At 39.1% G+C, this 22,500-nt stretch overlaps 1 protein-coding gene across 1 annotated transcript in view; it reads left to right on the top strand.

Moving 5' to 3' along the window:
- LOC138022828 (coiled-coil domain-containing protein 24-like) overlaps positions 1–21,343 on the top strand; it is a 26,963-nt gene extending 5,620 nt beyond the window's left edge. The window contains exons 3-10 of the mRNA XM_068869793.1: positions 641–761; positions 6,593–6,657; positions 6,936–7,038; positions 7,422–7,508; positions 8,334–8,388; positions 9,034–9,106; positions 19,275–19,338; positions 20,114–21,343. Of these exons, the coding sequence (XP_068725894.1) occupies positions 641–761; positions 6,593–6,657; positions 6,936–7,038; positions 7,422–7,508; positions 8,334–8,388; positions 9,034–9,106; positions 19,275–19,338; positions 20,114–20,453 (908 nt within the window). The 3' untranslated portion in view covers positions 20,454–21,343. The remainder of the gene's footprint in view (positions 1–640; positions 762–6,592; positions 6,658–6,935; positions 7,039–7,421; positions 7,509–8,333; positions 8,389–9,033; positions 9,107–19,274; positions 19,339–20,113) is intronic.
- Positions 21,344–22,500: the final 1,157 nt, after the last annotated feature.

Genomic DNA, 22,500 nt, shown 5'->3' with positions numbered 1-22,500 from the left:
AGCTACTACAATATACAGCCGGCAGCCATGGCGCCATATGCTACTTCTGTAGAAACAATACAGAAGCCATTCTATACAACAGATACCATGTGAAAGCTTTGTGCACCACCCAAAGGCTGTAAAGTGCAGGGTGCACGTTGCAGGTTTTAGGGATGCAGATCATTATTTTTACCATGATAACTGAAATAACCTAAACCTTTACAAAAAATGCCAACCTTGGGCTTAAACATTTTATCCAATGCACAGAGTTTAGACCTAATGTTAGCATTAATTAGTAAAGGTTTGGGTCATTTCAGCTATGGTGAAACTCAGTTTACACCCTCCAGTGCACAACCAGAGGATGTGTGATATGTATGAAATAACATGGATTTCCACGAAGATGGTACTACCAAATGACTTACAATTTTTGCAAATTATTCAAAAATATTTTTGTGCCTAGCCCTTAGTTCAATTTTTTCCAGGGTACCCAACATTGCATCTCTATATTTTCATGTACTCTGATTAATCGATCATTCATGCATTTTAAAATTCCTCAAAAGTTATTTATATTTACTTCAAACTTGTAGTGAAAAAGGTTAACCTTGGTTTTATTATGTACTTAGAAAAACTTTGATGCATGTAATTGCTTTATTTTCAATAGAACAAGTTTTGCAGGGGCATTTAAACAGACTTCCAGAGCCACCAATGATACGAGAAAACCTCAAGAAAGAAATCAAAATGTTTGTAGAAATGTTGCAACAAAGAGCTAAGGAGGAAGGGAGGTACGTATAATTTATTATTAAGCTACGTAAAATTATTGCAGTTAGCTTTTATTATGTCTGAAAAAGTAAAGAACATAATATTTTTATTCATGTTCCTCTGGCCCCAGTACTTGTTAGAAGGGTGAGTAGCACTATCCACTGGATAACTGAATTGGTTTTGGTGGTGTTTATCCACTGAATAGTGATTTATCTGGTAAATAACATATAATCCACCTTTTGACTGGTGAGGCCTAAGGAGTAACCTGAAAGGTGTGGTAAGAGCAGTAAGATTGCATTTACTTGGTTGGTGTGTAACAATTCTGAGACATTTTTGATCATCTTACAAATAGAGAAATTTTCATTAATTTTATTGATTGTCATGCTTCTTTTGGCTTTTGGTGTAGATTCTGATAAAATAATACCAAGTATAGGTAATCTATTTGATAATCATTATGATCTTGCCACTCAAAACAAGTATACAGGGCAGCAGTCCAGTGAATTTTATTTAGGTTCCTACCCAAGAGACGCTCCCTGTTTGAGATTCTTGGCAGCCTTCATCAGACATGCATCTCTTTCTCAAGGTTTCACCAGGCAGGTGCAAAAGACTTGGATTAATTTGCTCACCTCGGAATCAATGTAATGAAAATGATAGGGCCTTGCAAAATCCCTGGAGCCTTAATCTTTAAGCTAACCTTGATGAAATTGGTCCAAACATCAATAGTTTTGGTTTACAAAACTGTTTTTTGGTCGATCCAAGGTAGGCAATCTGCGTTGATCTGGTCCTACTTTTGTACCTGCCATCTTCCACCTGTTGCTTTCAAAGGTCCTCAAACCTTCCCAAACCCTTCTCCAGCCCATCGCCATATTATTTTAGTGGGTTGATCCCTGGCTTAGACTACCATAAGACTTTAGAAGAAGCAGATATACCGGTACATGTACATGTACCTACATACCTATATTAAGATACATAGTGATATTCCAATTTTTAATTATAATATGTAGAAATTTTAAGAAACATTTTTATTATTTACACTTAAAAGCATTAAGTAATGCAATATTCTATTAAACTATCTATCTATCTCTTGGGTAGTAACCCAGTTACACGTGTACCAGTCTCACAATCTCAAAAACATATATTCTTGCTAGTTACTTCTAGTTTTTTGATCATGTACTATGTGTTATAAAAGCCATACACAGTAGTCTAAGAGTTCAGTAGTTACTGCGTAATGATCGTAGAAGATTCGTAGGATTCACTACCAGCTACATGTATCTGTTATTTTTGCCATTCTCTATCAAGCTATCAAGTTATCTTGTTCTGAGTCGTCTACCAAATTCAAACCTACTTCTACTACAGTACTTCAACTACTACTACTACTACTACTACTACTACTACTACTACTACTACTACTACTACTACTACTACCACTACTACTACTACTACTACTTGTATTGTCATCGCTACTACTACAGTAACTAGTCAACTACTACAATGCGACCATCATTATCTGTGTATTTCCACTACAGTAGATAATTGTAGATAATTGTAGTTGACTCAATTGTAGATAATTGTAGATAATTGTAGTTGACTCAATTGTAGATAATTGTAGTTGACTCAATAGAAAAATGAACTGTTATTAAATTTGGTTGAGCATGAGTATGAGTGTACAGGGCAGCCACGGTTTGCTGAGCTCTGTCTTTTTCGTTTCATTTCTTCTCTCCGGTTGCTGTAATGGTGGATTCTTTTGCTGTAGATCACATCTAACTGCCTGGGGTCCATCCTCGACGGTTGTGCTCTTTTCGGAATCGCCGTCTGCTTCAGAAAATCAGATATTTTTTGTGGGGCCGATTCTTTCTTGGACAAATGCAGTTGGAGATGCAAATTTTATGGACCAGAATACTTACAATGGAACTGATTTTGCTAGTGAGCTCTCATTGTTGCTGCCAACCTGGAACACCACGGCCAACAACAATAGGACTGTCACAAATAATGGAATGAGGACTTGTCTACTTCTGAATTGTGCCAGAATCCATCTGATGATTTACAGGAACTTGTTTCATATTATAGCAATACCCTCATGGCTGCTTTGGACAAGCACGCGCCGTTAATGACAAGAACAATTGTTCAGAGACCTCGTGTTCCATGGTTCAGTCAGGAGTTCAGGGAGGCGAAATGTCAACGAAGGAAAGCTGAAAAGAGGTGGAGGAAATCTTAATTGGAGTCTGATCTTGCTGCTTTAACGTAATTTGACTACCGTATAAACGCCATTAATCTGCCTGCACCTTTTTTCCGATCTCTTCATACAATCCGGTTTCCTAGGTGATAGAGTAAACTAGAGGAATACATTCCATCCAGCTTAGTTTCGCCAATGAATAGAATGTCAAACATATTCCGGTTTAACATATCTTTAACCTCATCGGGCTTGTTTTGAATGGAGTTGATATTCAAATGAGCAATTTTAATGTTGGACTTGTAGTAACTGCTTATATTCCCTGAAAACCATTCCAATGAGTCAGGTATCGAATGATCGTCGCTCATAACACTCAGTATTTCCTCATTCTCCGAATCTTCAAAAAAGCATTATTACCATCAAGGCTTTGGGCACACTGGTGTGGAACACTCCTTGTCATTGTTTCAACAGAAGTACTAAAATATCGGCATGCAATCAACTTTCATTTTGACTGTTGTAAGCTTACCGGACAACCGGGTAATGCCCTCAAAGCCACTGTTTACCTGTGTTGAGTTGATTGTCTTGGTCCTTCCACCATTCATCACTGACAAACAACCACTAAAAGATGCAGTGTATTCTTCACCTGTCTAGCTGCCCAAGCTGTTTTCATCAAAGTCGTTCACACTCTGAACACTATATCCTTCATTAATGTTTTAATTTGTAGATTATAGCAAGGAGAGGATGACCTGAAGGGATCTGATCTGACAATGGTGGAAACTTTGTGAAAGGGGAAAAAGAGCTACACAAGGTTCTTCAAGAATAGATTCAAGATCAAATTTACGATTTTTTGTGGCAACAATGGTCGTTCAATCTGCCAATGCCCCACATTATGGAGGAGTGTGGGAGAGATGCATCGGGACTGTAAGAAAAGTGATTAATGCGTTACTCATGCAGCAAGTCCTGGATGATGAAGTGCAAAGTGGGATCTACTGTGAATAGCACACTAATCACCAAGGTTTAAGATGATCCATGGGGTCTTCATGCTTTAACCCCAAATTGTCTGCTGCTGCTTCAACCCGAATCATCAACTCCACCAGGAGTTTTCTCTAGTAAGGAAGACACCTACATGTACATTTACAGCTGTCGCAGATGGCATCAAATACAATATCTGGCGCTGCTGGACCTGAGAATTCCTGTTGACATTGCAGCAGTGTTAGAAGTGAAACAGGAAATGCAGAAACCTGGTCGTAAGTGACATTGTACTTGAGGAAATACCCTGTAGTGTTTGGCTGTTGGGACGAGTGCTGGAAGTTCACTGCAACTGAAGGGACAGTTTAGTGCATTCAGCTAAAGTGAAGGCAAGTACCTCAGAGTTGGTGCAACCAATCGACAAGAGTGTGTTAATGAGATGTGCAGATATGTCAAACAAGGATTAGATTATGAACATTGGATAGCTAGTAGGATGTTCAGTTTTGTATAAAATGAGTTTTCAAACTTAAAGTTGTCAATTATAAACTGAAGGCTTGCAATAGCATCTTTAAGGGGGTGGGAATGTTGGTTTTAAAACTGCCTACTTTCCTATTTTTTGTTGTGACCACAGTACTCCAACATGCTTTGTTCAGTATTGCAATTCACATAGGAATTTGCAATCTCATGTTACTACGTGTTCTGCGTGGAACATAGAAAATGGTAGAATGTGCATTCTCGTCAATGCTTGGTTTTTTTTTTAATCACATGCTATCAATTTTGTTATGAAAGCCATACACATTAGTAATAGTTCAGAAGTTACTGCTCAGTGATCGTAGGATTCACTAACAGCTATCCGTTATTTTTGCTACCTGTTCTCTATAAATCTACATGTATCAATTGAGTTATCTTGGTGTGAATTCAAATCTACTTCTGCTACTTCGACTACTTCCATGCACTACTGCTACTATTATCATCACCACTACTGCCGCTACACTGTGACCATCATTCTCTTCATTTCTACTACAGTATATTACTATCATTATTAATATCGGTGATGTGTAACTTGATGGAACTGTGAACTGTTGTGAAATTTGGTTTAATCATTCTATCAGACTAGTGTAGTTTTGATTTGTTTATCATCTCACACCACACTACCCCTGTGATTGTTGAAGATTGAGAAATTTGCAACCTCTAGAGTCTTGGCAGTCACAATTACCTTATCATAATCTAAAAGATACATGATTGTAGTCATGGATGATTGTGGTTGATTTATGTGGTTAAGCTGGTCTCGATACCAGTGAGTACACGTCAATATGTCAGAGAGATCATTACAGAGAAATGAGCATGAATCTCTCTGAGAGAAGTCAGAGAGATGTCAGAGAGATCATTGCAGAGAAATGAGCAACTTCTGCAGTTGTGAACAGAAATGAGAACAGAACAGAATCTAGGCTTGAATGGCATTTGATTGCACCACCCTGTGATTTGCTGCACACTGCTCTGTCGTCTAAGCTATCAATCCATCATTGCAAGTTCATTTTATATCCCAAGTATAAAGTGAATGTGATCTAGATTGTATATGAAATAATATTGTATGTATGAACTTAGGAGTTGAGATGATGGATGCAGAGATATCATCAGTGAAATAAACCATTACCGGTAATACATTATTTTCAGAAAAGAAGCCTGAAAAAAATCCAGGCATTGACAAGATTTAAATACACAACCATGCAATCCAATGAAGCTTACATGTATTTTTAGGACCCTGTCCAGGAGAAAGAACCACTTCTAGGGGGACATGATTGTATACAACTTCCTCCAAACTTCTGCCTGTTGATTTCCAAGGCTCTCAAATCTTCCCTAACCATTAATAATAATAATATTGATAATAATAATAATAATAATAATAATAATAATAATAATAATAATAATAATAATAATAATAATAATAATAGTAATAATAATAATAATAATAGTTTATTTTGTATAGCGCACACCTCCACTATTTTCTCAAGGTGCTTTACAAATTAAACTAAAACTCAAAATCAGCGTTACTCTAAAAAGTTCAGAACTAAAAAACTATTACACTAAAAACTAAAAATATGCTAACAAGTTAACCCTAACAAATTTACCAATAAGAAAAGTCTAGAGTTTCTTCTGAAATATTAAAACTGTACTGGATTTTCGTATTTCCAAGTGAACAGTATTCCATATCTTGGGGTGCATACAGCGAAATCTCTATCACCACACATCTTGGTTCTACTCTTCTGCTGCTTCAATAGGTCTTGAGGGCTCAAGCGTAGTGATCATTCTACTATAATATTAAACATAAGCATAATAATTCATTAATAATAGCTCAGATAGTAGTAGTGTGCAGTGTAATCACACAGTCGTGGGTTCAAATCTGGTTTAAGCCTGGATTTGCTTCAGGCTAATCTTTTGCCACTGCATAAGTTGCTCATTTCACCACAATGATCTCTTCAACATTAACCATCTCATCTCTTCACTTCCAATGTACAGTATGATATTTCACGAATAGACTTTACCAATAATATATTTATGAAAGTTCTTAATCTTGTGTGGTCAGATAAGCAAATTGATTTTACTAGTTTTTGACTCTCTACTTATAATAAGTAAAAAATAATACAAGTTTGAAACCATTTGTTTCTATTTCTCTCCTTTTAACTTGTCCTGTGTTTTTGTATTTTTGTTACCTAGGACTTCAACCTCCATTTTGAATAAAGAGGAATCAAATATAGTGGAATATGTTTTTGAAAATAAAGGTAAAGCAACCTGTCCAAATATCTAAATTTACTGCAGCTTAAGGCATAACCGCAGAACAGCAGAATATCTTTTACCATGAATAAGGTGGCTTTCCTCCTGGATGTGTGGTTCTTTTTCTAGCTGTCAGTAACCATTGATGCCACTTTTTTGGGGTACTCGTACATCATGCCATCCAAATTCAAAAGCAGTACTGTTTACTAGGGAACTAAAATTCTTCAAGCTATCCTGAAGTTCATTGAAATGTACCAATGATAATGTTTTTAATTTTTCTTTCCAGGAGCAGGGGGACCCTCCTCCCCTTCTGGTCGTCCATCCACTGCACATTCGAAAGATGGGCGACAAACCCCAATGAGAGCCACACCCAGTAGTGATGGCAGTAGGTGAGGACCTAATTGTATTGAAATATTGTAGAGAAAGGAGATTCTGGTCATGAGATTGTTGTGCTCACTCATTATCGCTTTGTTTTTTGTTTGTTTTTAATTCTCTACTTTTTGTTGCCACTGTCGCCATAGCAACAGTCGCCAGAATGTCCTCATTCTGCTTGTCTGAGAGAATGTCCGTGGTGGTAGAGTAGTTATGTTGTGCTTGTAATTTGGAACACAAGCTTGTGAATTTGTTTTTTCTCTCTTATATTTGTCTACTCATTCTTTTACATTGATGCAATTATCTCTTTGCATGTTTGAATAAAATTAATGTTGTTGTTGTTGTTGTTGTTGTTGAAAACAGTGGACACTTCTAGACACTCCAATATGTTTTGCTTCAGGTGTACATCTTCTCTTAGTGATCATCTGGAGTCCATGAACGACAAACTTAATGCCCTGGAAATTGATAGGATAGCTGATCATTTAAGGTATTCATATTCAGTATGTAAAATACAGCTGTGCAATTGCATTTCCAGTACTTTTGGAAGACATCACAACGTCCCCCAACCCTCAGAAAGTCTAAGAGCTCCATGTAGCATTGTTTGTTTGGGGTTTTAGTTACTGACTGTTGGGGAGACAATTTTAGTTTCAATCCTACTGCATGACTGAATTTGACATCCCCAGCTATTTATCTGTACTGTGCAGCAATACTTTGCCTTACTGTGCCTTTGATTCAACCCAGTAGTCCATTATAGTAGATCGGTTTAAAGTGTTATGGACGTGGCAATAATTGTTGTCAAAGTCATCTTAGCCTAGTCAAATGGCCTGGCTCCTAGTAGTTGCCTTTAGCTCAGTGGTAGTCCATCAGAACTACTTATCGGAAGGTTGTAGGTCCGACTCCTGAGAAGAAGTACTCAGATTTTTTCCGAGTCGTGAGTCACCATCACAAAAATACATCACATCATGACATTTAGCGGGGTAAAGATCATTACCATCTCCTCTATTTTAATAGCGAAAATGTACCTGCATTTCGCTGATTCTGGTTCTAGCATACTGACTATAGTGGGACAATTGTCACAGGAGCCTAGTTTGATAGCCTGGCTCCCATGAAACTTCCACAGCTCTTTCGGACTAGTAATCTGAAGGGCATAAGTTCAATCCCTGCAAAGGAACACCCAGGTTTTTTTCCGGCTATCTCTGAGTCATTCATGATGAAATAAATTCATCTCTTTATTCGTTTACAGGGGTTAACATTTTACCCTCTCCTCTCGTACATTTGTGATCAGACATTAATTTGTTCTCTGTTTGTTTAGGCAACTGCTAGTGGAGGAAAAGGAGGGTCTTCTTGGAGACATAGCCTTTTTGCAGGTATGCATCAACAACTCTTTCATTGTTACTGACTCAGAGGTAGTTTTCATGTGTTTCTATACTAATACATGTGAGTATAAATTCAGGATCATCAAGTATATGAGTTTCTTCGTTATTTTAAGCACATCTATCAAAACGAGTGTCCAAGAAACTGTCACAAAGAAATGGGAGCCTTTTGTACCTTTTCTGTGATTGATAAAACCAGAGACCCCCATGTAAACAACTTTCTTTCTTCCTCTCTCTAAACCTGTAGAACTTTTGTGCAGTCTAAGACTCTCGCCCGGAATTCTCTTTGCTACTCAACTAATTGCAAGCTGTTAGTGTGTTTTAGTTTCTAACTTTTTTCATTTTTTTAACTGTAGTGTTGATAGTGTAAGTTGTAGTGGATCTTTTCTTTTTGTAATTATGTCAAAATGAACACATGACGTAATCCGGTGGTTAAGGAGGTGGGTTTGCATGTGATTAAAAGTGAGGTGCCTGTGAACTAGTTTGATAGCTAAGTGCACTTCCACTATAAAACAAAACAATTAATTTAATTTTTGGGAAGTACTCTCACAGCAACACCCATCATTACACCAACCCTGCAACATTCTTTATGTGATTTTATTGCCTTGTTTCACAACCTAGTATCTTTCATCTATTCAGGACTGTTTGATGGAAGAGTCAAATTACCGAGACAGTGTCACTTCCAATCCTCACTCGGAACCATCTCTAAGAGGTACAACACTTAAATGATCTTTGTTCTTGGGAGGCACATATAAATAGAACATTAAAAACGAAAGTGATTGAAAAAGGACTGCAATTTTTTTTACTTCTGACCCCCACCCTCGTTAGAGGGTTAGGATAGTGGAAGAGGAGGTACATTTTCCAGACCTAAAACGGTAACCCTCAGCAACCAGTTACCTATTAGTCACTAGAGGATTAACGCTTATGTCAAATAATCCTTATGACACTGTGATTGAATGTAGTGCTGCAGAGGTAGTCAAAGACACCAGGGAAATGACCTTTACTTGAAAGCAAATTAAACATACATTTTTCGTGAAGAGGGGAAACCAATATACCAGGGGAAAATCTCTCGAAGCAAATGTCTACACAGACCTATACAGAACTTTTCACCACTATACAGTGCTATACAAACCTGTATGAAAGGGCTATACAGAGCTGCACAGGGGTATACAAAGGGGACTGAGCTATAAAGGGCTATACAGGGGTATACATCTAGCTCTACAGGGCTGTACACTGCCTGCTAGACAGGGCTATACAAGGTCAATTCAAGTCAAGTCAAGTCAATTTTTATTTGAACTCACACAGAAATAATAATTAATACAAATTTATTGCTTAAAATATAAAATGAAGAGATTGCGAAGGAAAAGAAATTTTACAATTGTAGGTTCATTGTGCAGAGTTTGGGACACCTAAATAGTTCATGGAACTAACCGAGTAGATGACCCAAAACAAGAAATATGAGTAGAAGGAATAGAGATGGAAAATAATTGTTTTCGATAAAAAGTATTTCTTCATTATTTAAGTAGCAGTTAAAGATAATATAATAATGAAACAATTAGGAATCAATAATAGTACTATAACCATCAATAGCAGAAGTTTTGATATACGGTATTCATTTGACGAAAACTGGAAAACGGCTTGATTTTCTTAACATCAATGGATAAAGAATGCCAAAGTTTTGGACCAGTGTAACTGAGAGACAGGGCTGTACAAAGCTATACAAGGTATTTAGGGCTATACAGAGCTATACAGGGGTACACAAGGGAATACAAGGCTATAAAGATCTATACAGGGCAATATAGATCAATACATACCATACATGTAGAGAAATTTTTGTGCTTGTAAATAACATTTATTGTGACTTTTAGTTGTTATAAGAACATCTGACTCACCCTTGTACGGCCAAGGGATGGAAGCTATAGCTATGAAAGCAATCTTTTTACACAATTGTGATTGCTGAACTCCCAATTTGCTCTAAGAGTTTTTCACTCCAGTGGAAGAAAGCAGGAACTTATAATAATAAATAATAATAATAAGGCATGAAACAAGCGGGCACCTAAAGTTGTGCGCATAACCCCTTTTGGGCATTCTAAAAATATTGTATCATTATTGCATAATGAATACCTAGACGATGATCTAATACAGATCAGGTTACTTAAATAACTAGGAGCCATGCCATGAATCGCCTTAAAAAGTAATCATCAAGATCTTGAATTGAATACGATAATTTACTGGCAGCCAATGAAGGTTGTAAAGTACAGGATAAATATGATCGAATTTCATTGTGTCCATTATAAGCCTGGCTGCCATATTCTGTATGCGTTGTAATTTCAATAACTGGTACTTGGGTAACCCATGGATATAATAGACTATTGCAATAATCCAGCCTTGAACTTACGTAAGCATGGACTAATGATTGTCAGCATTCCTTAGATAAGTATTTCGATATGCGCCTAATGTTATGAATGTGGTAGAAAGAGGCCTTGTATATCTGGTTAATATGGCTGTTCATGGACTTGAGGAAGGATGTTCAATGATCTTAAAGAGGGAAGAGGTGTAAATAACGAACAACAGTGAACCCAGGCAGGAACCCTGGGGAACACCGCAGTCCAGAGAAAATTCCATTGACACAGATCCATCAATTGCAACTCATTGACTCCGACAAGACAGGTACGAGCAGAACCAGTCATGAGCTCTACCCTGCAAGCCAACAACCTTGGTTAGCCGGTCTAGCAAGATGGAATGATCGACCGTGTCAAACCCGGCATTAAGATCCAAAAGGATCAACAGAGTCACATGTTGCAAGTTCATTTTCAGAAGAACATCGTTCATGACTTTGAGCAAGTCCGTCTCTGTGCTATGGTGTTCGCGATAAGACTACTGCAGCTCTGGATAGATGTTATTGGTGACCATGTGACCATGCGTCTGTATGAACACAGCATTTTCTGTAAGTTTGGAAATATATTGTAAATTATTATATGGCTCTGTCTCATGAGGACTGGGAACTACAAAATTCACGAATTTGATTGGCTAAAAACGATATAGACCGCGGTCTAGATTTTCCCATCTAGACCGGCATCTAAACCTGTAATGTTTTGCAGTCAAAAGATACCAATATTTATTTATGAAGTGTCAAACAGCATGATGACAAAAGAGAGGATGACGAGCAAACTTTGCCAGAATTAAGTTCAACTCATCGCCACTCATCGCTGTTTGCAAGCAAAATGGCAGTTAGTACAAACCAGTTACATTAAACGAATTAAATTGTTCTTGTTTGGCCGTATAATAAACATCTTATTAACCGAGCTAGGTCAGTCTGTATGGGAGAATCTTGACCTCGGTCGCTGGTACAGACCTCACTGCCTTCGGTCTGTACTGGTGACCTCGGTCAAGATTCTCCCATACAGACCTCCTGCTCGGTTAATAAGAACTAATTACTGACTGGTCGGAAATTCTGAAAAATCGGTTCCATTCTGAGCTTCTTCAACAGGGGATGGACCAAGGCACATTTCCACTGGTCAGCAAAATTAATATACCATTCTGCAGTGAAAGATTTATGATCTTGGTTATAACAGGGAGCAGAGTGTCAATACAGATGACAAGAAGGGGAGTTGGCATAAGATCAAGCACACATGACTTCTTGGGCGTGGGCTCAATCAATTTCCGTACTTCATGTTCAGTGAGCAGAGTAAAACTTGTCATTGGCTCAATCAAAGATACTTCAGACTGGGAGTCAGTGTTACTAGGTGACACATCAACTGACATTTCATCGAGCTTACCCTGAATGGTGACAATCTTCTGGGCGAAAAATTCACCAAACTTATTGGCAAGAGCAACTTTGTCCTTAAAAGGTTGAAATTGAATTTCACAACCGCTACCAAGCAACCACTTTGTTGCCGAGAATAATCTCTTCTGATCGCCACAGTTCTCATCGATGAGTTCTCTGTAAAACACCCTGCGTGCTTCCGTCATAAGGTTGTTAGTTTTATTCTTCAAGTCCTTATACCTCTGTAAATCAGAAAGGAGGCCAGTGCGCCGCCATCTTCTCTCTGCCTTACGCCTCTCCTTTCTCACTTCCTTAATATCGTTGTTAAACCAAGGGATCAGAGGACGCACTGGAATAGATCTAGTAACAAGTGGAGCATGACGGTCTAATGCAGACGCAAGAGTGGTGTTGTAACAATGCACCAGATCGTTGAAATAGTCTGGAGTGTTACTACACAAATCTGAAGCAGCAAGCTCATTAGACAGTGCAACAGTGTCGATATTCTTAATCTTCCTAAACGTTTTAGTCTTCCTGGTGATTATTGGCTTGTCGAGATTGAGCAGACAAGTAACAGACCAGTGATCAGATTTATGATAATCACTAACAAGTGGATCCTTGACCAGGGTGCCGCATTGCCGTGTGTTACTTAGATCCAATGTGTGCCCCGATTCGTGAGTTGGCGTAGTAACATGCTGCAAGACGTCCATCGCTTCGAGTAAATCAAGAAATTTCACGCGAACAGGATCCCCGACAACATCTACATGAATATTAGATGGCTAATCAGATCAACTGTTGATTCGATTACTTTCTTTCTTTTATATTTCTTTATATTTTCTTTAGATTACTTTCTTTCTTGAGGTTGGGCATGCAACAGTAGCAGCTGATCTTTGATCTGTTGCATGCCTAACCTCAAGCAGAAGAGCAAACTTTTCATTTGGCTATTTTATCTTAGGAGTGCCGCACTTCTTGTGCGGTATGAAACTAGGTAGTAATAAAATGCCAAGTCATACCTTTTGTTGATTACATCACCTGGATTATATTAATGGTCTGGTTCTACTATTGAGCACTCTATCAACAGACGTGCAAATGAAATGTTATATATTTAACAATGATTCCGTGAGTGCTGGTTAGATGTGAGATGGTAAATAGCCAATGAGGCGCGTTAACGCCGAGTTGGCTATAACCAGTCTTATGTCCAACAAGCACGAATGGAATAATTGTTTTATTAAATTCCTTAAACTCCAAAAATTTGGAAGTACGAAATATGAGCGGAAAAAGCATGAAAATCTGAGTGAAATTGAAAAAAACTTGATGAAGATGCGATAATGTGTAATACCTTGAGGTCAGACATACGTAGGCTCATCACAGCCTTTTTGCGTACTTCTAAACGTCGGAATTGATCAAAACTTCCCCCCCCCCCCCCAATTTTTTTCATTTCTTTTTGGGGTTATTCTAAGAGTATTTTTGCTTTCTGGTGAAAAGAATTTTAGCTTAGCAATGCTTATGGCAGTCTTTTACCATATAAGGTCAAACTAAGGTATATGAGCTGATAACCGAGAGTGAGTGAACCAATCATATCATGCGAAATGCATTATCTGAGGTTGAGAATTTAATAAATATATATATATATATATATATAAAAATATATATATGACTTCATAGAAGTTTAGGTTTCATGAGTAACCATCGTTTTAATGCTACAGAACTGTTTCATATGGTACAAGTACCACACTCATCAGGCAATTATATATATATCTCTGATACAGATTTCCCTTCATTTACGTAAACGTTTCTTTAGATTTTCCCTGTTAAAATGTCGTGAATCACCAAAAATACCAAGTGTTTATTGACACTTAAATGCTGACATTTAACAAGTCATGTACAATATTCGCATCAGATCTGTATCACGTTTACAAACTTGAGGCACAACTAAGAGTAAATGTGATACATATCTGCAGCTCGTGTTGTATATATTACTTATAGCTCTATATACCCTTTTTTAGACTGTATACCCCTGTAGTAGCCCTTTATATCTCAGACTTTATACCACTGTATAGCCCTGTATATACTATTTATGCAAGCCAACACTTTAAAGTGGTATACCGTGGAATATCCTATGAGTCACTTGTATTTTCTTGGTATGCACACAGACCTTTTGGTGTGTGTTCGTACACCAAGAAAATACAAGTGACAAGTGGGTTATTCCACGGTGTACCACGAGAAAGGGTTACATACCTATTTTATACCATGCCATAGAAAATATAGTGGCCAGCAAGGCACAATAGAAAGGTTAGGTGTGATGTCGTTGAATGGCACTGATTGATGGGAAGGTTCGGTGGAATACTCCTGCATTCTCATTGGCTGGATTTTCTATGGCATGGTATAAAGCCCTGTATAGCTCTGTCCAGCCCTGTATACACCTTCATAGCTCTGTATAGCCCTGTATAGCTCTGTACACCCTGTATAGCTGTGTATAGCCCTGCATAGGTTTGTGTAGCCCTGTACAGCACTGTATAGTCCTGTATACCACTGCATTGTCCTGTACAGCAGGGTATAGCCCTCTATAGCTTTGTATGACTCTGTATAATCCTGTTCAAGTACAAGGAAAGGTTACGTTTATACAAACGTTGGCCATGTAGCACTTTATATTTTAAACAGAGTTAACTGAAAATAGAGTTCATATGGGATAGAAATCGAGCACTTCACATTACACTCTATTCAGTTAACTCTGTATAATCCTGTCTAGCAGTGTGTAGCCCTGCATAGCTCTGTGTACCTCTGTATAGCCCTGTATAGTTCTGTATTTAGCTCTTATTAACCGAGTAGGAGGTCTGTATGGGAGAATCTTGACCAAGGTCATGAGTACAGACTGAACGCAGTTAGGTCTGTACAGACGACCAAGGTCAACATTCTCTCATACTGACTGACCAAGCTCGGTTAATAAGATGTGTGATGTATGGCAAACAAGAACAATTTAATGTAACTGGTTTGTACAAACTGACATCTTGCTTGCGAACGGCGATGAGCTGAACTTAATTCTGCCAAAGTTTGTTTGTCCTCCTTACCTTTTTTTCTCATCATGCTTTTTGGCACTTCCAAAAATAAATATTGGTAGAAGAAACTACCGCCACTCAATATTTTGCATTTTAGTTGGCAACTTTTTCACTGCGAAACATTACTGTTCTAGATGCCAGTCTAGATGGGAAAATCTAGACCATGGTCAATATGGATTTCAGCCGATCAAATTTGTGAATTTGTTAGTCCTTGTGAGACAGAGCCATATAATAAACCCCTGTATATTGCTTTGTATAGCTATGTATACCCCTGTATAGCCCTATATACCCCTTTATAGCTCTATATAGCCTTATGTAGCCATGTATAGTTCTGTATACCCCTTTATAGTCCTGTATACCCCTTTATGGCCCCGTATAGCTCTCCTTAGCTCTGTATACCTCTTTATAGCTCAATATACCCTTGTATAGCCCTGTATACGCCGGTATAGCTCTGTATACCACTGTATAGCCCTGTACAGCTGTATCTACCACTTAAGCTTTGTATACCCCTGTATAGCTCTGTACACCCCTTTATAGCTTGGTACACCCCTGCAAAGGCCTGTGTACCACCCCCGTATTCCTCTGTATAGCCGAATAGCTGAATAGCTCTGTATGCCACTGTATAGCTCTGTATATCTTTTTATACCCCTGCTTTCACTGTATATCTCTGTATACCCCTGTACAGCTCTGCACAGCCCTGTATATCTTTTTATATCCTTGCATGGTCCTGTATAGCTCTGTTCACCCCTGTATAGCTCTGCTTAGCCCTGTATAGCGCTGCAGACCTCTGTATAGCTCTGCATAGCCCTTTAAAGCCCTGCATAGCACTACATAGCCCTATATACAACTGTATAGCTCTGTATAGCCCTTTATAGCTCTTTGTACCCCTGTATAAACCTGTAGATATATATAGTTCTGTATACGCCTGTGTATCCCTGTTTGTTAAATTTTCAACCTCGGTTGATGCATTTCTCATGCTTCGATTGGTTCACTCAATCTCAGTTATCGGCTCGTTTACCTTAGGTTGACCTTATATGGCAATTGATTGCGCTAAGCGTAACTAAGCTAAAACATTTTTCTCCGGAAAGCGAAATTTCTCTCAGAATAAAGCAAAAAATAGTCTGTCTTACCACAAGGTATTACACAACATTGCATCTTCATCAAGTTTCTTCGATTTCGCTCGGGTTTTCTCGCTTTTTTCGCTCGTATTTCGTACCTCCAAACTCCTTCTTAAGGAATTTAGTAAAACAATTATTCCATCCGCGCTTGTTGAATAGGAGACTGGCTACAGCCAAATCGTTTGCTATTTGCCATCTCATATCCAACGCGCGCTTGTTAAATAGCCCTGCAATAGCTCCGTATACCCCTGTATAGCTTTGTATAGCCCTGTATACGCCTTTATAGCTCTGTAGAGCCCTTTATACCTCTGTATAGCTGCGTATAGCCCTGGGCCTGGTTGTTCAAAAGCCGATTAACGCTAATCCCAGATTAAAAATTAACCAAAGAGTTTATTTCTCTACTCTCAAATGCTGTTCAGTGCTGATATTCGGCAAAACTTTACATGAGAAGAAGTCACCCTTGAAAAACAAAAATAAGCAAAAGAAACTTTCACCAAAAAGTTGAAAACACGAAACAAACGTTTACTCTAATCCTGGATTAAGTTAATCGATTTTCAAACAACGGGCCCTGTATGGCTCTGTATACCCCTGTGCAGCTATGTATAGTCCTGTATAGCCCTGTATACCCCTTTATAGCTCTATATAGCCCTGTATAGCTTTGTATGGCGCTGTATAGCTCTATATACCACTGTATAGCTCTTTATACCCCTGCATTGCTCTGTTTACCCCTCAATAGGCCTGTATACCAGTGTATAGCCCTGTATGCGACTGAGCTTGCAGTTGAAGTCTTTTGCCAACTTTGGAACGAGATTATGGAAATCTCTTCATACGGACTGGTGCACGCTTACAAAAAGGCCATTCAAAAAACGCCATCAGGAAATTTTTGCTTACTGTACTCGGAGTTGAGGATGCTTATGTTGACACCCACTCATTGATAATTAACAATTAGACCCTTCGCCCGCAAGGGCCACGGGTCAATAGCCCATGAGGTGAAGCCGAATGGGCTATTGACCCGTAGCCCTTAAGGGCGAAGGGTCTAATTGTTTTAGTATCACCCAACTAGTAGGACAGAAAAGGCAATAATAAAGTTAGCAAATGCAAGTTGAAAATATATTATTTGGGAATAAAACGGAAGAAAGCGTCACGCTTTTCACTACTCGAGAACTATTAATAATAGTCATCTAGTAGCGTAGCCAATCAAAATGCAGCATTTGCATTGGTCCACTAGTTGGATGATACTAATCATTATTATCATACTCTAATTCTTTTTTATTCCCTTATTCATTCACTTATTTTAATAATATTGTAATAATTATGCAACTTTTCTTCAGTCTCTCTATTGTGTAATCCCAATGTGTATTGTTAGGTTATATTTTATCTTAATAAGTTCATTGCCATGTATGCCATTACACTACACGCCTCGATTAGCATTGCTATATTCGTGTAGTGTTCATTGTTAAATTGGACTATAATTTTTCAAAATAAACTTGAACTTGAGCTTGCATGAATCGTCCTGTACAGCATTGTATAGTCCTGTATAGTTTTGCATAACCCTGTATAGCCCTTTCTAGTAGTGTATAACCCTGTACAGCCTATATACCTCTTTATAGCGCTGAATAGCTGCTGATAGCTGTGTATTTCCCTGTATAGCAGTGTATTGTGCCGAGGGCAGTAAATCAATATCCAGTGGATAATTCATAGCGAAACCAATGACGATAGTAAAAACAAAATCAAGTTGAATTTGTTCCTGGTAGACCCTGGTTCAACTTCCCCGCTGCACTTGTAAATAGCCAACTGGTTTGCCTCCGGCCAGTTGGGATTCTTAACAGTTGTTGTTGTTGTGTTTCATTGGCCCTGAAAAGCCCCTGTGGAGAGCGGTCAAATAAGTATGTATGTATATATGCATGCAAGTTGTGCAGAGACCGTTTAAACGGTTCCAACACTCAAGTTCACACTTTGATTGTGAGGAACTAGAGACGAGAACGCAGACTCGTCCAGACTTAAGCCCGATGTGAGAATGCTTGTGTTCTACAACCGGCTTCAACTCGTAACGACATTTTCGGGAACAAAGGAAACGTTGTATCGATGTTGAATGATAGTTTAATACAGTTTAAATTCGATTTATCAAACTTAAAACAACCCGCTTTCAACAATGTCGAACGACCTGTTCAAACTTTCCTGACATTTGTTTCAACATGCAGTGTTTAATACCTGTTGAAGGAAATACTGAAACCGTTCAACGGGTCTTAACCAGGCTAGTTGTGTGGAGAAAATCTGTGGTGCTTCGTCAGTGGTTTGGTGAAGCACGAAAAAATAGTATTATCTAGAAAGTTGATACATAAAAGGAACTTTTTACCACAATTGCTTGTAATCTCGCAATCTGATTGGCTAATTTGCAGTTTCCGATGAGAGTCTAGACAACGCTGTACGTGTCATGCTCGCGTCATTTTGTCACGCAATGTAATAGCCAATCAGGAACGCCCATTTTGGGAAATAAACCAATCATATTGCGAGAAAGTTATAGACAACGCTTGCTACTTCTTTAGGTCATGATTTTGGTCACGCTCTGAAATAAAACTTTCTTGGGCGTTGAATATTGTGGTAAAAAACAAATCGAAAGTGTTTCAGCGTTGTCTGTACTCTTATTTGTTTTGGACTCACTCAGTTGCGCCTCGTGAGTCCACAACATTTTGCCCACTGTGATGACAAATATCGTTGTCGATAAGAGGACAGACAACGCTGAACCACTTTTGATTTGTTAATTAGCACCCCAATAAAAATGAAGAAGCTGGTGCTTTAAGCATTAGTTGTAAGAGAGAGACCACCAACACAAGTATATCGACGTGGACATATCTGTATAAGGGAAGTGCTCTCATTGAATGATACGCACGTTCTGCTTTTTGCTTTATTTTAAAGTATTGGCGTTTTAAATTGCCTTTGTAGATTTGCGCGAGTTGGGAACCAAGCTTGAAAAAGAACTTCTCCACAGTGATAAACCAATTGAAAAGTAAGTTTACGCAAGATTCATAATTTTTGACTCCGAAACATGCGCATTCGATTCCATTGCGCCAACCACTGAACCACGCCCCCTCCATTCGGATGAGCCCATTGCAGATAAGAGGAGGGGTGATATGGGAGGGATTTCAAAGTAAGACAGAGTTGAGGATAACAACAGCTTGGAATTCTTGACTAAGCTTACAGCCTGCTCTTTAACCTCCGAGGAAAAGGATGGGGGCGTGGTGGGGGGGGGGGGGAGTTATTTCCCGATAGTCTGCTAAGCCTCAGACTAAAAAACAACAACAAAAGCCGGCCTGCTGTGCTAATCACGCTTTCTTTGGAATCTCAGGACTCAATTACGAAATTCGTAGCTCGCAGCGAAAACGGGCTTAAAAGCGGGCCACAGGGGGGCCGAAGAACGGGCCGAAATCGCTTCTGGCAGGTGCTGTGCCAATTTTTTTTAATCCCGAAGTACAGCACCGCAGCTTGATGTATATAGCTAGGAGACGATTTTCAAGAGAGAGGAAAATCGGTGTATCTCGAGAAAAACCCTCGAGAGAGCTGGATATCGACTGAAATTCGGTCGACTTACGATAGCAGAAATGGGAGGCGATCACCACTAACGTCAGCACTATTGCTTTTGCGTCCCGCTCGCCTCGCGAAATTCTCGCATGCAAATGCCAGTCTTCATAGAGTTTAGAACTGAGCCTTCAGAAAACTTGGAAGCATAGTTATCTGTTAGTTCAAAGCTGGGAATTGTTCTTTTTTTCTCTTTCCCATCACAGGCAACCCAGCCGAAATTTTTCAGAAAGAAGACAGATTTCTTTGGACGAAAAAACTCTCCATGGTAGGCAATCCTCCTTCTCCGAGCTTCACGTCGTACCTAGACCACCGTCGATTCCACACGATCGTCATCGTCAAGGCCTGGTAGCAAGCCGACCTTTCGTGAATAAAACTGTCGATGTCAGCAGTATTTCTCGGCGAAGGTTTGTTTCACCGCCACCATCGTCCTCCGATCAAACTAAAACAATGCCATCTCCACCTAATTCGAGTAAAACCGGTCGGCCGAAGTCAGCTGCAAGATTCCGAAAAATGGTCGTAGAATGTCGGGACAGCGTTCGGTAGCCCCGGAATGACTGACGGAGTGAAATCCTGTGCGTTAAACTTACTTGTTCTTTGGTACTACTGCGATGTCGAAACGTCTATAATGAAAGAACGCGTGTCCAATATTTTAATAAGTACGACATCTATTTGGATGGAGATGTGAACGTACTGGTTTTAACTGAATCCAGCTTGCATAAATTAAGATTCCTGCGTTGTCAAAGTATCTCCTAACGATGAACTTTCTTTGACGTCATTGTCGGAAGTCTTTGGCGTTGAATGTGTGAAATATAACCAAGTTATTTTCCAGAGTGTAACTATTTATAAGTATAAAAAAAATGAGAATTGCATTTAGACAACTAGTTTCGATTTCTGTAATTTATTGTGACTCTGCTTAATTTATTTTACGAGTTTTTCGGAGCGCTGAAGTGGACGAATCAATGGAGTGCGCCTGCTTACCGCTTATGACGGCGTCTCCCGTAAGACTATTAGGGTTGGTTTTTTTTTAGCTTCGCAAGTATGAGCACGAAAAATATACTTAGCTGCTGTTTTAACGTGGGTAGAGTTCTAGTTTGGTTCTCTATGTACTCTGCTGTCTGGGTACTCCAGCTGTACCCTCTCGTCAAAAACCAACATTTGTTCTGATGTGCACTTATGATCGGCTTTGTAACCATGAGTCTTAAGTGATTGTTGTTATTGCCCAAGGACACTTTCGAAATTGGTTTCCTAGGATGCAAAGCCGGCGTTTTTCACGCATTTCTGGGGAGGTACTTAAACTGTCTGCATTTAACAGAGTTTAGCTGGCTGAGTAAATCCCTAAATCAGTTTAATCAGATCAAGTCAACAAACTCATTTGTAATACGACATACAACATTTTAATGATGTTACGTACTTAATTAAATTTATTTATAAAAGGTCTTTACTTTTGATGCGATTTCAATAAGCGGCTTTACCTCCAGGAACCTTTTGTTAACAACTTCGTGTGAAGTTAGTATCCTCAACAAAATACGTACTGTATTACAACAAGTGTTAACATTGTTGTTCTGAATTAAGGCCAACAGAGACTCGTGTGGTATACAGCACTGTTGCACAATTATGAGAGCGGAACACACCTCAATATACGTTTCGTCTCTTGAATGTCGACAAAGCACAGCTTGATTGTTCCTTCGATTTATGTTACTGTAGGAAGAGTCGGATGAAGATTTGAAGTTTAAGCGGTCGAGTAAGATGGAGAGGGTTTATCAAAATGGGTGGTTAGTGCGGCATTTTTGTCCGTGTAACCCACTGATGGCGCCGACTGCTGGACGCTGACAGTTCGCTGCGTGGAACTTCCTGTGGTTATTTCAATTGGTTGAACGGTAAACACTCTTCTCGTGCGATTGCGGTGTCGGTAAAAGGGACAACACGCACAATAGCAACAGGCCAAGACAGCACAAAGAGTCATTACGGACGACAAACTACCCACAATTATGCCAGCGAGTGCTTCTGCGGAGTAATAATGGCAAGTATTCTTGCATTTGCCACTGCTCTTGTCGCAACATTCGCCTGTTCCACAATGACCATTGTACTGACATCTTTGAGGGTAGCATTTTTCTCTACACACACCGTCTGAACAACAGCTCTCAAAATGCCCATAGCAGTCGTTGTTAAGTACGCAATCGGTCGCGCCTGCCAAACTAAGGAAGCAGACAGAAAGTGCTAAAATCAAACCTTTCAAAGTCATTTTTTGTGTTCAACGCGGAAGCCGTGTGGACTCTGACATTCAATATTCACTCAACTTGGTAAACACGTTGGCTGGTCTGATAGCAGAATTATTGTCAAACGTATGACTAAAAGGGTCAGATTACCCGACTGATCGAAGTGCTTAATTCCACTTGTCATTCTCCCGGGCTGACAATTACACCCTCTTTGCCCGAAATTCCCCTTGGTAGTCCCAAGAGACCAGGAAAAAAAGCATAACAATTTCAGTTCCTATTCTATCCCGTTGTGACTTACACAAATTGGTGAAATCAAATCAAACGTCGGTTTATGACAGGGGGAAACCTGAGCACGCTAGCTGAGAACGACCCCA

Source organism: Montipora capricornis, chromosome 11 (assembly GCF_036669925.1).
Source record: "Montipora capricornis isolate CH-2021 chromosome 11, ASM3666992v2, whole genome shotgun sequence".
Taxonomy (NCBI): Eukaryota; Metazoa; Cnidaria; class Anthozoa; order Scleractinia; family Acroporidae; genus Montipora; species Montipora capricornis.
Note: the sequence above shows the minus strand (reverse complement) of the source record. Positions and strands in the feature narration are given on the sequence as shown.